The following is a 17,708-nucleotide window of genomic DNA, read 5'->3' as shown; positions in this document are numbered from 1 at the left end:
AGGTGAACAGTTTTTCCTGAATCTGCTGGGTTTTGATTGCCTTTAGCTCAAAATAACCCTCCGACCAAAGCGGCATATTGAGAGACTTGCTTTTAAGCCAGTGGTTCTCAACCTGTGGGTTGCGACCCTTTTGGCGGTCGAACGACCCTTTCTCAGGGGTCGCCTGAGACCATCCTGCATATCAGATATTTACATGACGATTCATAACAGTAGCAACATGACAGATATGAAGTAGCCACGAAAATAATTTTATGATTGGGGTCACCACATGAGGACCTGTGTTTGAAGGGCCAGAAGGTTGAGAACCACTGCTCTAAGCCCTTCAGTGCCGATCTTCCTATGGCACGATAGGCACAATAGAAAGTTAGGCTATAGACAAGTCTCCCAGCAGGAGGGTTTGCATAACCTAGTATAGAGTTTCAAATCATTTCCTCCAAAATAATCGGAAGGGCCCAACCCAGACTCCAAAGTCTCACACTTGGTCCAAATTTGCCAGCAGCGGATTTGGAGTCTTCCATGGCCGAGCCAGCGTGCTGGGGGCTTCAGGGAAGATGAAAACAGCCAAGAAATGGCCCATCACCTATGGTGCTCACCTTCCGGGGAGACAGGAAACCAGTTTGTGGAAGGACAGATGCAGCAGATAAAAATAAGGTGAAGACGGGGTGGTGGTCTAATGAATTCTGCAGGAGATGAGAGCTGCTCCGAGTTCAGGCGGAGCAATCGTTTGAGGCCAGTGGGTGGGGTAAGATCTGGGGGCTGAGGCGAGGTTGCATTTAGATGTATGGAGACGGGATGCTGCCAAGGTGAGAATAACAGCCAGCACGTCACCAGTTTTTATTATGGGTCCTGGAACTGTGCCTTTTGTGCATTATGGCCTTAAAAAGTGACAGCACCCCTGTGAGGTGGGCTGATGCCATTCCCAGGATTCAAGCCCATGTCGGCAGATTGCCAAGCTCCAGCTCTCAGCTGCTGTGCTGCTGCTGCTGCGCGGGGCGTGTCCACAGGCTCGCCTGTTGGAACTGTGCACTCTGGAGCAAAGGGTTGGATGGAAACCCAGGCAGGAAAACAGCCGGTGCTGGGCCCTGAAAGAAGGGTGGAGAGTAGAAGGCATTTGGTAGACAGTAGGATCACTGAAATGTGCCACCGAGGTCGTGCCGGGGTCGGGCTCTTCCCTGACGTGTTGTGTGGGATTGCTAAGAGAAGGCAGACCGGGCAGGTGCCCACATTCCCATGTAATCCTTTCTATCTGTGGCATGTTTGCTGGAGGTCTGCTGGCTGTCTTCCTTTAGTCCAGATATGATTTCATTCACTTTTCAGCCATGTGGGTCAACACTGATTGTTCTAGAAAGCGACCTGTCCCCACCCTAGGCTTACTCCATTGTCTCCCTAAGCCCACTCAGGCATCTGACCCTGGCCTTGGGGCTGCTGAGCAAATAGTAAATGCCTCGTGCAGGAAGAGTGGACATTCATATACCTTGTCCTTCAAAAGGTCCTGAAAAGGCTTGTCATCTTGGAAAGAACACACACACACACACACACACACACACACACACACACACACACAGCCAAGGGCTGCCCAGGCCCCCAGAGGCCCTGCCTTTGGGATGAGCTTTCGCTGTTTTAGGCAGAACTGTTTCTCCTGTGAGTTACTGGGCCTCTGAGGCAGCTTGGTACCCTTGTTTGTTTTTCCTGTTCCCACTTTGTCTACCTGGTAAGGTAAATACGGAGTCCTGATGTTAAATTGTTAAACAATATTTTTTGTGCTTTTTCTCTTGACATCAGTGATGGCCTATGGTTAGATTTCATAGTTACTTCCAGAAACCCAGTCTACGTGTACACAAAGGCATCATTTGGTTTGGAACACTTACTTGAAGATTCTGGGGCCTTGGTTTCGAGCCGTCAACCTCAGGAAGAACAGACCTGACCCATCCTGGTCCCTGGAGGCCTGGCCCACAGTGGGATTTGGCCCTGCCCTGGGTGTTCACCTGTTGGGAGAAAACTAGAAACTAGGGGATTCCTGCTGGAGGGTTTTCATCTACAGTGACAATGTTTAGCAAAGCTAGGAGGGAATGTATTTTTGCACTTTGACTTGCTTGCTCTCTATCTGAGACCAGAAATACTGGTAATTTAGAACCAGTCCTCTTCCTGTAAAGAAAATGGGGTCCTACTTTTTTGTAAATGTTCTTTAAATGATAGAAAAAGGGAACTGCCTACTAAATGTTTTCTAAACTGTGCAGCAGAGTCAGTTATATACGTTTTGGAGGGAGCTTCAAGATTATTTAATTTCGGGGGTCACCTTTTAGAGAGTACACACAATTAGAAATATTTATTAAAATGAAAAAACAAGGAAGCCCTGGCCGGGTAGCTCAGTGGGTTGGAGTGTCATCCCGATACGCCAGGGTTGCAGATTGAATCCCCGATCAGGACATACAGGAATCAACTAATTAATACCTCAATAAGTGGAACAACAAATCAGTGTTTCTCTCTCAAATCAATAAAAAAGAAAGGGAAAGAATTCACAACAAATTACTTTAGCCTTGGAGGTTTAATCCTTCTGAATTCTTTTTAGGTGACTTACAATTTATCAAACCGCTGATGTAGAATTGCAGCCCTTTCCCAACTGGAAAGTTCTATTACAATGTGCCCCTCCCAGCATTCTCAGGGGCTGCATAAGTGCCATTAGTTTTGTGGAAAATCTGCTTCTGCCGAAAAATTAAAAAAAGAAAAAAAAAGACACGTCTCAACCCAAATTGTCATTTGTACTGTATCTGTGGCTTATATGGTTTTCCATGAATTAAATGCCGGAACAAAAAAAGATTTTTAAAACATTGTGTCTTGGTCTGGGTCCAATTTTAGATTTAAAACTTTTGCAAATTAGAACTTTTAGATGGGAAAAAAAGGGCAAAACTCAATCTTAGTATCTGTTGGGCAGATTATTTTCCCCCCAAACAAATGGAAAAATTCAACACTGTGACATTAAAAAATGTAAAGACCCTTCTTTGTTCTGGCAGTAACATATTTGGTTGTTAAAAGACCTAGAGAACTCATTGCTGTATACCAGCAAGCAAGCGATTGTCTCAGGTTTTAATACGTTTGAATTTATCGTTGACAGGGCCTTTTTTTTTTTTTTTTGCCTTTCTTCAGAGTAGACACAGCCAACATCGTAAAGCATGTGAGAGCCATGTTTCCTCTCCACCTTTCACAGGTCACATGTGTTTGTGTGAGCAAATAAACAGTGGTGGTCTTCTTTTGGTTTTGATATGTTTGCTCACACGGGCTTTGTACTGTTTGCACACCCAGAGTGAGGAGGACATTTGCACCAGCAGTTGGATGCTGTGCGCTAGCATTGGCCACTGGGGGCCGCTGCTTTCAGAGTATCAGCCCACTAACCAGAGAACAGGCTGTGCTGCCCTCCTCAGAGAATGGTGACCAGGTTGCTCAGGTAATGGGCATGGGGACCACTATTGTATGGCTGCTCTGACCCCAGGGGCAATACTCACCCCAAGAAAAATAAAGACCCGCCTGGCCGGTGTGGCTCAGTGGTTGAGTGTCGACTTATAAACCAGGAGGTCACGGTTCGATTCCTGGTCAGGGCACATGCCCGGTTGTGGGCTTGATCCCTAGTAGGAGGTGTGCAGGAGGCAGCTGATCAGTGATTCTCTCTCATCATTGATGTTTCTATCTCTCTCTCCCTCTCGCTTCCTCTCTGAAATTAATAAAAATACATTTTTTTAAAAAGAAAAATAAAGATCAAAAAGACCCCAAAATGTTGTTGCTTAAAGCAGAAGCTTTTCCGGGGGTGGGTTTCTGACATGTCACAGGATTCCACTTTTCTGTATCTGGATATTTCCCACAGACACAGTAACGAAGGAGCCATTGGCCAGTTATCTAGAAGCTTAACTTGTAGCACAATGGAGAATTTCATTTTGCAAATGGTGCTTCTTAGCACCACCGGCTTGGCGTTTATTAAATTTGCTGTTTGAACCTGCCGGCTCCTGGAGTGCAGGGCCTGTGGGATATGGCAAGGCCATAGGGTTACTGCCAAGCGATCTCAGCCCTCCCTGCGGATCTTGTTACCGTACAGAAAATCCATTCTGGAATCACAAGTAGTTTTTCTTTGCTTTTGATCATTTAAGAACTTTCTGGATAGTGAGTACCCTGAGGGGCTGCTCCAGGTCTCTGTTCAAAGATGACTCCCTCCCCCCAAATACTTGTTTTTCTCTGAGAGGCTGTTTCTCTACTGGGAAGAAATGTTTTTATGATTCAAACCCTTTTCTATTTCAATTTGGACATAATTGGCACCCTGTTGGTATTTTCATGAAGACATGCCTATTGCCCACATTCCTCATTATTTCTCTCCACATCGCTTGTCAACATCTGGCATTCCACATGTCTGTGTCTTACCCCCACCTCTGCTAGGGACCGAGGAGGGGTCTAGATGGTTCAATCCGGAATCCCCTGAGCCTAGAACCGTGTCTGACACATAGTAAGTGCTCAGCAAATATTTGAGTAAATGAAGACACCGTTTTAAGTTAGAGTTAACAATATGATACGTTTACTCCTATGGGAGAGGAGGATCTGTTTTTCGCTTTATATCCATGTATTTCCTGCGTAGTTTGGCACGCAGCTTTATATAGTCATCCGTGGCTGCTTTGTGGCATCAGCTCTGACACAGCTGGATGCTGTTCAGTCCTCGCCCTGGGCTCTCGCAGGTGCGTGCTAGTGGTTGCCCAGGTGTTGCCTGGAAACGTGAAATCAGACCCTGACCTGCTCGTGATTAAATGAGGACTCCTGGTCCTCAAATGCTATCTAATGTAAGTGCTCAATACACAAAGAGAGGGGTTTTTGTTTTCCCTACTCTGGTATTTCGAGTACAATATTATTGCATGACAGTTTCTCAAGCTGTATCCTGTTTTGTAATGTTTTGAAAACGAGGGAGAACATTCACAAAATAGGCCTTGAACTTGACAAAAGTACGACAGTGTGCAGTTTCTGGGAACGGTTTTAATCCATTCCCCGCTCTGTAGCGATGTTCTTAGCACGCCTCTCTGAAATTACTTATGTCATTGACAAATTTTGGGTATAATATTCTAGTGCTTTCATCTTTAAAGAAACACAGATTTTTTTTTTTTGTTAGTAATTAACAGTCAAGCTGTATGGAGAAGACTTTTTCCCTCTGAACTGCGTCCAAGTCTGACAGTGCAATGAACCTTAATTTTTCCTTCTAGCTTAAAAAATGGGGGTAGGGAAGGTAGAAGGAATAAGATCTTTATTCATTCTCCCTCCCTTTTATAAATCACTTCATGCCACCATGTAACCTTGATTTGAACACATCCCTTTATCTCTCTGAGAGTCAGTTTCCATCTGTGACATGAGCCTTTTCATCCATCTGAAATGCTATGATCGAGCAACCTCAGAATTGGTAGTAATACAGGCATTAGAAACCAATGATGGGTTGGCCGCTGACGACACTGAAGTGACCTTGAATGGGTGGGAATCTACTTGATTCTTTGTTCCTCTTTATAAGAACACCTTTATGCTTTTTCTCTTTAGTCTGATCTTAAAAGCCATCTCCTAGATTTGAAGTTTTCATTTGATGAACAAAAAGTTCAAGAGGGGAAAATTTATTGGAGAATGTCCCCTTGTGTACTCATTTAGGAATGAAAGAAAGAGAAGTAGTTTCATAAATGTGTCTACAGGTAACATGTCTCCCCCCCATCCCCCCTCCCCCCCGCATATGGGAGAAGATGGGAATTATGTAATAGGGGTTGGTTATGGCCCAGGATGGGTGAAAGGTGTTGATAAATGCCATACCTACTTGCCCTAAAGACTGCCAGCCAATCTTTAATTACTGCAGAGACTTATACATGGCTAACGTTTAGAGGTTACTTCAGTCCTTCATGAGTAGCGTTGATACTCTGGCCCATTTGAGGAAGAGCATTGATGAGACAGCCTATGGGCTTGTCCAGATCATAAACCAAGATTCAGACCCTTTCCCCTGAGAGAATGAGGTGGCCCACGATGAATGGCTCTCTAACTGTGACTAAGCCACTAATGAAAACAGTGAGTTATTTCAGCCAATTAACTTATTTAATGAACATTCTGTAGGTGTTTTCTCAGAGATCGACTCCTCCCCAGTGTCACCTACTATAGCCACTCCTAGATGGTTCTACCCTGAGATGCCCTAGAGCTCAGTGCCCCCCATGTTATATGAAAGGACGGCGTGATAACTTCCAGAAGACATATTCTCTGGGCTTAAACTGTACAACTTTTTAGCGTATCAATGGAGTCTTATTCCTGAGTAGCATACTTTGGATTTTTCCCAACTACTTGTGTAGCGAAAGTGTCAGTACCCTGCCGATGTCCGCCTCTTACCTCCAGTGTTAACAGTGCCTGTGTTACGTACTTGGGTGAAAAGCGATATGTGCTAGATTTAATTAATGGACGGACGGGTTGCCTGAATGTGTCTTTGTGTATTTGCAGTATTTTAGGCTGACACCAAACACAAGGCAGCTATCCTGCTGTGTTCCCTTGCTAGGGCTGCCATGATGAAAGGCCACAGAATGGGTAGTGTATAAACAACAGAAATTTATTTATGTATCTATTATTTATTTAAAATTTTAAAAAATATTTTTATTGGTTTTTAGAGAGAGGGAGTGGGAAGGGGGAGGAGAGAGAGAAACAGTGATGTGAGAGGGAAATATGAGAGGGGAACATGGATTGGCTGCCTCCTGCACACCCTCTACCGGGGATCGAGCCCAAAACCTGGCATGTGCCCTGACCGGGAATTGAACCAGCGACCTTTCTGTGCACAGGATGACACCCAACCAACTGAGCCACACCGACCAGGGCCAGAAATTTATTTTCTCTCAGTCTGGAGGCCGGGAAGTCCAAGATCAAGGTGTCATCATGTTTAGTTTCTCTGAGGTTTCTCTTTTGGGAGGGGACACAGTTCAGCCCAGAGCACCTGCCTTCACGAGGGACCAACGAAAAGGCAGGTGGAAGGGGACGTGCGGCTGTCTATCCAGGCTCCTGCCCAAACACTGGAAGGTCAGGGGGGTTTCTCTATAAAAGGAAGCCAGCGCCCCACTGCCCTGCTCCGCTCCCAGCACTGCCTTCTGGAACAGATCCCCTCCCTTCTCCGCACGGCAGCCCTCTAAATATTAGAACACATTCATCATGTCTTCTCTTTCATCTTTTCTCCCCAAGGCAAAACATCTCCAGAGAAAATAAGTCCCACATTAAAAGAACAGTGCCAGGGCTTATATATATATTTCAAATATGAATGTGTGTGATGGAAGCTTGCCAAGCATAGCTGGGTTTCAGTGTCAACATTCCTGCTCCTTAAGAATAGTCTCTCTCTCAAACTCTATAAACAGTGAGAACAACTTAGTTTGCTTCGCACCAAGAACGATTACGTACCGAAAGAATTGGTCAGAGGAGGTAAGTACATTGAGGGAGAATATATAAGAGAGACCTCTTACCAAGGATGTTGGTACATGAGCCAAAGCCAAAAAGAATGAAGGAAGTATTAGTGCACGTCGGTATGTATTTCTACTGCTGGAAATACCGCTCACCCTTTCGGTACTTCACTCACCATGATCATAAGCTCAGCGCCTTACCTGATACAGCAGCTAGAAGTGAGAGCAGAAGTCGCACTTTCCGAGTAACTGTTCCTTGTCCATGGAGTGGCAGAGTCACAGAGCCAGGGCTGGCCCCTCAGCCAGCCTCCGGCGGAGTCCCCGAGATGAACCGCAGGCTCTGTGGCTCACTGTCCAGACCCAGTGAGTGAACTTCTCACAAAAATGCAACGCTTGCCTCCTGCCTGTCCAGTCTTGGCCCCGAGCATTCCCAGGTGTGTTGGTTCGCATTCAGCGTTCGGACACAGGAGTCAGTCAGTCAGGCTGATGCTGATCTGCGTCTTAATTCCTGGGACAGCGCGGAGGGCCCTGTCCATCCTTCGCCCTCAGCCTCCTGAAGATCCTATAACGACGGGCGCCGTGTGAATCCGTTCGTCAGCCTGCTGGGTTCTCTTGACCACGTTCAGTCCACAGACGCATGCACTTCACTCTAGGGAAGTGGTTTTCTTCTTTTCCTTTCTCTGTTCTCCTTGCGGAATGACCATTGTTCAGATTTTAGACTTTCTAGACAGGGCCTAAGTAAAGCCTTTTTTTCTACTTTTTATCTCTTTGTATTTGGCTCTGTGTTTTGGGAGCATGTCCTCAAGACTAGGGTTCATTTTGCTTATCTATATGGTTTGTTTTTGTTACTATATTTTTAATTTCTTTTTTGAAGTATCCTATTTTTTTTCTGGGCTCCAGGATCTTTTATGTCTCTGAGGATTTCTTTTAAAAGTTTATTTCTCTGCAAAGTCTCCTTAAAAGTTGGTGGGAAAAAATAATAGATTTGAACATGCTAACTCAAATTAAGAGACAATGCAAAAGACAGCTGTAAGCATTAAATCTATGAATAGGAATTGAATTCCTTGCTACTTAAGAACTCATCTGTGACCTTTATGTAGTGGCTGCACCAAGGGAGGACGCCTGCCTGGGCATCTCAGTGAGTGGGCGGTGGGAGTGTTTATTGTAGGATTTGGGTTTATGCTCCTGAGAAAACAAAGGGACCAGCTCTGGATTGGACACTGCAGAAGTTTGGGTAATCCTGTAACTGGGTCATTTCTTCCCAAGAGTCAGGGAGATTAAACTGTCCTTGGGAAAGAAGTTAGCAGAAAGAGGAGGGATGCTCAGTTTTGTTTGTAGGTCCAGTGTGTGCTCTGGCCATATGTGGTTTTTGAACACTTTAGATGTGGCTAATCATATTAGAGGTGTGCTCACCTGGAGATTTGAAGACTTAGTACAAAAAAGGATGTAAAATTAATGATTTTCCACTTTGCGTACAAGTTGACAGAACATTATGGATACATTGGGAGAAAATCAAATATATTAAAATTAACCACGAGTGCTTTTTATTCTTTTTGATGTGGCGACTAGAAAATTTGAAGTCACCTGTGGCTTGCTTGGGGCTCACATTGTAAGTCAAGTAGAGAGCTGTGGAACAGAGGGGTTGGGTCGCTGGTCACCATTTCTTCCCAGCCTGACTGCAGCTTGTCCCTCCCTCCCACTCCTTTTGGTTATGGCTTCAGGCACATGAAAGATTGTTTCTCTTGGAGAAGTGAGCTGACTCTCAGGCTGATTGCTTCTAGCATAAGATGATGCTTCTCTTATTAGGATGCATTTCTGAAAAATTGATGATAAAGGCACTTGCTTGCTTTTTATAGAGAACACTAGAGGCCCAGTGCGTGAATTCATGCATGGGTAGGGTCCCTTGGCCTGACCACAGATCGGGGCTGATCAGGGCCTGCCAGCTGGGGGGAGGAACCATGGGAGGTTGGCTGTGGGAGCACACTGACCACCAGGGGGCAGCTCCTACATTAAGTGTCTACCCCCTGGTGGTCAGTGTGCATCATAGCAACTGGTCATTCGGTTGCCTAGGCTTTTATATATATACTTTTTTCAAAGGCTTCTTTAAAATGAGGCTTACCTATATTCAAAGCAGTATTTCTCAACCTTCTTTTCACGATCACTCCCCTAAGGAGTCTCCTAAGACATTTTTTTCCTAATTGTTCCTCCTTAAAATTTTAATAGCATAGATACACTATGTATCCGTTTATGTTATATATCTGTATCTGTGTTTCACACATAAAGAGTTAACTTTGGGAGGTGGTGGAGGGCTGGAAGGGATTAATGGGGGGAAAAGGGACATCTGTATTACTTTCATCAATAAAGATAGCCTGGCCAGCGTGGTTCAGTGGTTGAGTGTCAACCTATGAACCAGGGGTCACGGTTCGATTCCTGGTCACATGCCAGGGTTGCAGGCTTGATCTCCAGTGTGAGGCATGCAGGAGGCAGCTGATCAATGAGATTTTTCTCATCATTGATGTTTCTATTTCTCCCTCTCCCTTCCTCTCTGAAATCAATTAAAATATATATTAAAAAATAAATTGAAAAAATAATAAATAATTATTTTTTTTTAGCCTCCTCCCTAGGAACCCATTTGCACCCATTGGAGGCAGCTATTGTCGACATTAAGAATGCATGATTTACAGTGCTGACCAGGATGTGTTAAAACTGGCATTTTCCTCCACCAAGAGAATAAATGATACAGTTTTTCCGGGAAAGCAAATTTTTGATATGTATAGAACCTTAAGACTTTTTTTTTTACATTGTATTCCCACTTCTGACAGTCTGAAATGCAAAGATTTTTGCCGTATTACTTGTAATAGCCAAAGAACAGGGAAATGGTTAAATAAAAGGATGAGTCATTAAAAACTAAGAAGAAAAAAAAAAAGGAATGCATGATTTAAAATAAGCCGAACAGCTAACATGTACTCTGCTTCTAGAACACACTCAGAAGTGCGCGCGTTAACCTTCATTTGCACCTCGGAGTAACATTAGCTTGGGTGGTATGTTTACTCTCCCGCCAGCTGAAGCCCGGGGACGTTTGCCCCCGGCCACACAGCTCTCAGGAGAGCCAGGCCGGGAAGGGGGAGCTAGCTTTTCAGACCTTGGGGCCTCCGGACCACCCAGAGGCAGGTGTTCAGCCTTCAGATGAGCAGGGCACTCCAACACAGGCCACTGGGGTAGCACTCCTTCCTGACCACGGATCTGACCCAGCCTGGTAGGGAAGCAGGTTTTTCCTGATTGCCTGACTTTAAAAAGATCGCACTCTGACTCTCATCTGATTTCAGCCCGCTGACATTGACGTCCGTGACAGGAGTTTAAGATCCTGGCTTAGGCCGCCTTGCACTTTTGATAGACGTCGGAGGTTCAGGGCCCTGCGATGCTGGGCCCCCCGGACCACCAGGGCCAGGTGTCCAGTGTGCTTCGGTCTCACCGTAAGAGTGACAGCAGATCATTTAGGAGATTAGTAACATGTAGGGAAATTCTGAGACAAATTGCCCATGATTTCATTATGGTTGGCTTTTTTTCCCAGGTCTCTTTATCATATATATATATATTTATATATATATATATACTTTTTTTTTAAAGCAAAATTAGGACTATATGGAATATATAATTTTATCCTGCATCTGCCCTGAAGAGGTGTAGATTTATAAATCACAAATATTCCACTGAGGAGTTCGATATACACTTTCCTACCATTGGGACACTTAGGTTCTTCCATATTATACGTCCCGAGCAGTAGACATTCTCATACATAAATCTCTACCTCTCATTTGGCATATTTCATAGACATAGAATTGCCAGATCAAAGAGTGTAAAATAGGTGGACTTGATAAAAAGGAGACATAATACTTATTTGATGTCACTTCTGTTATTTGGATTGTGTTTTTAAGTATTTGTTTTCCCTTTGCTTTCTTTCAATTGCCTTGGTCAGTGCTTTTAAGTCCCTTTAGCTCTTCTGTTGTATCACAACTGTCCCTTTGAGGAACTAGTCTCCTGATTATTTGTCTTGAGGATTTTGAGTCAAAATATCCGTGTCTGTATAAACATGTCCAGTTCAACTGGACCAGCAAATTCAATTAGCTGGTATTTGTCTGAGTTCGTAGAACAGCGAGAGAGACCTGAAAATATGCTGAGCCCAGGAGAGCCGCCCGGCCTGTGCCATTTATTTTATTTTTTTAATATATTTTTATTGATTTCAGAGCAGAAGGGAGAGGGAGAGAGAAACATCAATGATGAGAGGGAATCATTGATCAGCTGCCTCCTGCACACCCCCTACTGGGGATTGAGCCCGCAACCCGGGCATGTGCCCTTGGCTGGAATCAAATCAGGACCCTTATGTCCGCAGGCTAACGCTCTATCCACTGAGCCAAACCAGCTAGGGCCAGCCTGTGCCATTTAGGTGTCATTTAGATTCATTGTATATATTCATCTCCTGGTTCATAGTTTTCCAGTTTGCAGCAGTTTTGTTTTTATTTTTTTTCTTTATTTTTGAGAGAGAGAGAGAAATATCGATTGGTTGCCTCCTGCATACACCTGACCAAGGATAGAACCTGAAACCTGGGTATGTGCCCGACTGAGAATTGAACCTGACACCTTAGGCAGCGGTTCGCAACCTCTGGGTCGCGACCCCTTTGGCGGTTGAACAACCCTTTCACAGGGGTCGCCTAAGACCATTCTGCATATCGGATATTTACATTACGATTCATAACAGTAGCAACATTACAGTTATGAAGCAGCAACGAAAATAACTGTATATGAAGACGGCGGGCTCGCGGTGAGCAGACGTCAAGGGATGAAAATAGGTATGCCTAGAAGCAAATTTTAAAAGAATTTTCTCTTCAGATCTTTTCCCATACCACCTGATAAAGCATCTTGATTCACCATGGCCGTATCAGCAGTGAAATGGGCGATATCAAACAGAACTTTTTTGAAACATTTCTTTCCAATCCAAAATGGAGGTTTATACTGTGTTTGTCATAAATCCACATACTCTTCTCTTCCAGATGACTATAATTGCAAAGTAGAACTTGCTTTGACATCTGATGGCAGGACGATAGTTTGCTACCATCCTTCTGTGGATATTCCGTATGAACACACCAAGCCTATCCCTCGGCCAGATCCTGTGCATAATTATGAAGAAACACAGGATCAAATACTGAAAACCAGATCAGAAGAAAAAGATGAACACTTGGAGCAAGGACCCGCGATAGAACAACTTAGCAAAATGTTCTTTGCTACTAAGCACCGCTGGTACCCTTATGGACAGTATCATACACGTCGTAGGAAACTGAATCCTCCAAAAGACAGATGATATTGAGGTTTTCAGTAAAATGCTGTCCTGTTCTCATTTGCCATTCGAGAAAATGCAATCAGATATATTCACTACTATGTTATATAGTAAAATAATAATAAAATGTCTTTTCATCTATTAAAAAAAAAAGAAAATAATTTTATGGTTGGGTCACAACATGAGGAATTGTATTTAAAGGGAGAGAAAGTTGAGAACCACTGCCTTAGGGGAAAACACTTTTTTTTTTGTCATCTATTTTGTTGGTAAACATTCTCCCATAACTTTTGCTTTGGGTGATAATGTCATCCTCTAAGAGTTCTGATTTAACATAAGCAAGAAAACGGAATGGAAGTGGTTATAAAAGTAGGTTGCCTGCACTGTGCACTTACCTTAGGTGCCATCTTTATTCCTGCATTTGTCCTGATCGAGGACTTGACCGGTGACTTTTCTTTTTAAATCCAGACACATGGAGGCTTAGGGAGCAGCTAGGCCACACACCTATGGGTGATCACCCTTAGAGGTGGGGAACAGAGGGGAACTGTCTGCTAAGGGAGCCAACGGCTTTCTACGCGGCCTCTTTAAGAATAGCAAGTCAGTTGTGCTAGTGTCTTTACCAGTGTCATCAAAATAAATTAAAAGTTGAAGTGACAACTGAGCGGCAACACATCTGCCTTTTTAAATGTCGCTTTGGACCTAAACTTGGTAACTGGCGAAGCATCTTCGTACCCAGCTCAGGGAACAGCTGCAGCTCATCCTGTTGTTAGAAGTCACACTTTGGGGACGGACGGAGCAGACGGCGCGAGGTCACATCGGTGTGTGCACCCGGAAGTGGAACGTGTGTCCTGCACAGGTGACACCCAGTGAAAGGAAGCCCTGTGCTGTCCCCAGCAGCTGGAGTTGAGAGCTTGAGAACTGAGGCCTCAGATCCTGGAGTTAGAGGGGCCTCCTGGGACAAGTCTGGGAGGGACACAGAGTGGGCTCCACCTGGGGACCCAGTGTGTGGGCTGATCCCCACACTTGGGAAGGCTACAGGCCACTCAGCTAATGGTCACAAACGGAGCCTCCAGAGCCGGCTTTATCCGTGATCAGCACAGCCACAGGGCGGGGGGCATGGGGGGTGGGTGGGAGGGAAGGAATGCGGAGCTACTGTGTGGGCTGCAGAGGGACCATTAGCACCAGCAGCATCTCTCACTCACCTATCAATAATGGAAGGAATTTGTGAACCAGAGTGAAGGCTCCTTGATGGAGGATAACAGGTTAGGAAGCTGGGAGGTGGCTCACTCTGAGCAACGTGGATTTCGGGCCCGGCTGGGCATCTGCTGGGATAGAAGAGAGAAATCAGGTCTATGGAGAGGATGAGGCTGGTTTTTGTAACAAGGTCAGATAGCCAGCAAGGAAGCTTTCCTAACTCTGTTCAGTTTAGGCCTGAATGTGGTGCATAGCGCCCCCTCGTGGCCAGAAGGAGCTGAGACTTCTGTATTAGTTTGTTTTTTCTTGATAAACCCACACCACCCTGCTACACCCATGCCCCCCCCCCCCCACCTTCCTCCCTGCCCCTAGAAGTAATGAACAAGATCTTCGCGGTCTAAAGAAAAGAGAAATCGTAAAACTATTGTTTTGTTTGCTTAGAGGAAGAGCCTGTATTAATGAGGTCAGACAGGCAGGGCATGGGGAGATGAATAGGAAAAGGATGAAAAGAAGGAAATTGACCCAGGAGGCCTAAATGGGCCTACCCTAACCGGAGATTGGCATACAAAAAAGTGTGTCAAAATCATGAGAGCACACCGACTCTTTTATCAGTTACCTTGCGTCTTTATATAGAGAACAAAGCCGAAGTTTCGGTGAAAAAGAATTTAAGAATTTAGGGCTGCCTGCCTTGGCCGGGTGGCTTAGTTGGCTGGAGTGTCCTCCCTTACACCAAAAGGTTTCTGGTTCGATTCCTGGTCAGAGCACATCCCTAGATTGTGAGGGTTCTATCCCCGCTGGGGGTGCATCAGGGAGGTGATTGACCAATATTTCTCTCTCACATTAATATTCCTTTTCTCTCTAAAATCAATAAAAACATACCCTTGATTGAAGATTTTTCAAAAAATTAGGGCTGCCTAAAATGTTCTGAATTTCTAACGTAGGCTCTGGCTGATTCCCCTGCTGTGTGCCTGGCTATCAGAGGAGTGATAGCGTCTGTGTGTTGTTATGTGGCTCCGTTGGATCTAAAAGTCTAGCTTAAAACCAAACAGACTGAATGCTCGCGTATTTGGGCTTTTTTAAAAGTTGCCTTGATCAAGGGTTGAAGACACAAAGTTTGCCTCCTAACAGCCCTTCTCAGAGAGCCCGGGAAACAGGACACCAGCCCCCAGACCCGTGCAACGTGTGTGTGGAACAGATGGCGAAACAGCGCGCACCACACCACAGGTGCCACAAAGGAGCCGTGTTTTGCGCCTCACCAGCTTTTAAACAAACAGAAGGGCGCAGAACGCTATTCAAAACGCCAGCAGAACTTCCTATCTGTGCGGCTATTCCCGTAATCATGTTAAAAGCTGAGATACAGAACTAACGGGGTGCCAGGAATGAAGTCATGGTTTAGATAAAAACGCTGCTGACTCGGGGTCCTGTTGGCCCCGGCAACTTTGAAACCCTCCCTGGGTGTGTGCAGCGCCTCACTGACCACGAGCCGCCCCGCTCCGGGGAGGGCTGCTCTCCTGGCAAAGGAAACCCGCGACTGGAGTCCCCAGCGGCGGCGAGGGCGGGGCCAGGCCCGGGCGGCGGGCCGAGGGTGGGGCCGCCTATAACTGCCCGGAGCGCGCATCCTCCCCGCTCTGTGCTGCAGCTCCCCGGCACCTGGGGAGGGTGGCTTGGCGCTGAGTTCCCTCTGATCAGAGCCCGACCGCACGGTGTGGGCGCCACCCCGGCCGCTGCCGCAGCGGGAGGAGCTGGTCACCATGCTGGGGATCATCACAATCACAGGTGAGGCTGGCAGGGCCCGGGCAGGTGGAGTGAAGGCCGCCTCCCCTCTGGCCTGCATTTGGGGGGGGGGGGACCTGGAGGACCTACTGGTGGGCGTGTGATTCTCTCGGGGCTCTGACTTGATAGGAAGCGCGTTCTCCATGGTTCAGTAAGAACCTAACAAGCCTAATGGGTTCTTGTTGCCCATGCAGGAATCTTCCCACCGTGTCTAGGGGAGATCTGGAAGGTATTTTGTTGGGGACTGTCCCCTTCATTGGGGTGAAGTTCAAAATAGGTTGCGACAGCCTAATCACTTATGTCATGAAATATTAAATCCCTGTTTTTGAGAAATTGTAATGTCTGTATGTGGACCTGCTTATTTGGAACTCCCCAGGAAGTGTCCGCCGCGATTTGCGGGACGGAAATGTTAGCACTGGTCTGAGTGGCGGTTTCAGTAAAGAAACAGACACTGGAAAATTGGGGGCCAGCCCGTAGCAGCATGTAGGCAATGGATAGTACAAATGAATGCTTCTTAAGCTTGCTTTCTAGAAGGCTGGCTGAGTAGGACTGATATTATTTGGTACCTACCTCCAGCCAATGGGTGACATATATCAGGCTTGCAGCTTGTACTTGTAGCTCCTCTAACTTGGTTTTTATCACGTGGTGACCGCTTAGGAACTTGCCTGTTTCCTCCTCTCTCCCGTCTCCCTCCCCGCCGTCAAGAGCATGAACCTCCTTTTGCTCACTTAGGTTTACAAGACCAGCTCTTCTCTGTGTATTGGAGGTCATCGCTCGCCAAAGCTACATGTGTTCTTTCTATAGAAGAATTTTTAGGACTTACCTTTTTCCCCCCTCAATGTAATCGCTTCTGCAAAGCCTTGTCCTCTTAAAGAATTTTAAGTACATGTGGAAGTTTAGCCAAACACAAAACATCTCTCACTTCCTATAGATTAGCTTGTTTACTTTGAGATTTCCTTAAAAGTCCTTCCCCCAGTTAACTTGCCTAGACTTTCTATCCTCTATCTGGCATGCAGATTTGCATGGTGCTTAGAAGTGATCATGACATAGACTATACAAAATTTAAAAATTAGAAACACAAGACTCCCCATTTTTTCCAGATCACTTCTTTTCCTGTGAATGAAATATACAAATGCCCCACCCTGAGAAAGGCTGCCTGGGAGTGTGGTCTGTGGGTCACAGCTGGGGGTGGGGCTCCTTTTTCTGGGTGCTTTTTGTATATACAGCCTGGCCCTTATTATAGTCACTACTTGATTATCATGGGCTGAGTTTCTTATGGGAAAGGAAGGCAGTCCTATTTAGCACGAGCCAGAAGTTAAACTTAGGGAACTTGTAACACTTGAAATAATAAAATAGGCTTCATTCATTAAAAAAAAAAAAAAAAAAAAAAAAAAAGGAAAAACAAAGTGCATAGGAAATCCTAACTCTAAAAAGTATAATAGCAAATAAACATTTCGCAGTGGAAAAGGGGAATTTCAACCGTCTTTTTTTTTTCCTTCTGTAACTTTTCCTGATGAGGAAGATTTATAGCCAGTTGTCTTTATATAGCTGGTCAGAATCTTGAAAAGCAATGAAGAGTTTTATAGTTGGCATTCAGGATTAATTAAATATCAGATTACTCACCTAATAACTCACAGATATTCCAGTCCTCTTTAGCACTACGTTACGCAAGGAGCCTTTAAGTTTCACAATTACTAGGCAGGGAACAGGATGATGACATGTTGGTAGAATTACTTAGGAATGAGCTTTCATTTCTGAAAAGCAGGGAAAAGCTGAAGGAGCCGACCGCCCTCCCGGACCCCAGACCCACCATCGAAACGGGGGCAGCAGGACTTGAATGATGAAACGATTGAGCCTTCACATTACATGCTATGGCCTTTCTTGAGGTCTTTCCCTCATATCACCTTAGCAATAACTTAGCTTAAAATCTAGAAAATAAATGATTCGATATGATGATCAAAGAGATGTCGTCTCCTCCCCCCACTTATCAA

At 45.3% G+C, this 17,708-nt stretch overlaps 2 protein-coding genes across 3 annotated transcripts in view; both read left to right on the top strand.

The window, feature by feature from the left end:
• AKAP12 (A-kinase anchoring protein 12) overlaps positions 1-17,708 on the top strand; it is a 76,095-nt gene that overhangs the window by 42,272 nt on the left and 16,115 nt on the right. Inside the window, exon 1 of one of the 2 annotated variants that reach the window (XM_059700018.1) lies at positions 15,566-15,720. The exons of the other annotated variant lie outside the window; for it this stretch is intronic. Within the exon in view, the coding sequence (XP_059556001.1) occupies positions 15,696-15,720 (25 nt within the window). The 5' untranslated portion in view covers positions 15,566-15,695. Of the gene's footprint in view, positions 1-15,565; positions 15,721-17,708 lie in introns of those variants that run through there. 2 annotated transcript variants of the gene reach the window in all.
• On the top strand, positions 12,229-12,894 carry LOC132236421 (large ribosomal subunit protein mL42-like). The gene has a single exon (XM_059699582.1). The coding sequence runs from the start codon at positions 12,349-12,351 to the stop codon at positions 12,775-12,777; it is 429 nt and encodes a 142-aa protein (XP_059555565.1). The 5' UTR covers positions 12,229-12,348; the 3' UTR covers positions 12,778-12,894.

Source organism: Myotis daubentonii, chromosome 6 (assembly GCF_963259705.1).
Source record: "Myotis daubentonii chromosome 6, mMyoDau2.1, whole genome shotgun sequence".
Taxonomy (NCBI): domain Eukaryota; kingdom Metazoa; phylum Chordata; class Mammalia; order Chiroptera; family Vespertilionidae; genus Myotis; species Myotis daubentonii.
This window is presented reverse-complemented; position numbering and strand designations above follow the sequence as displayed.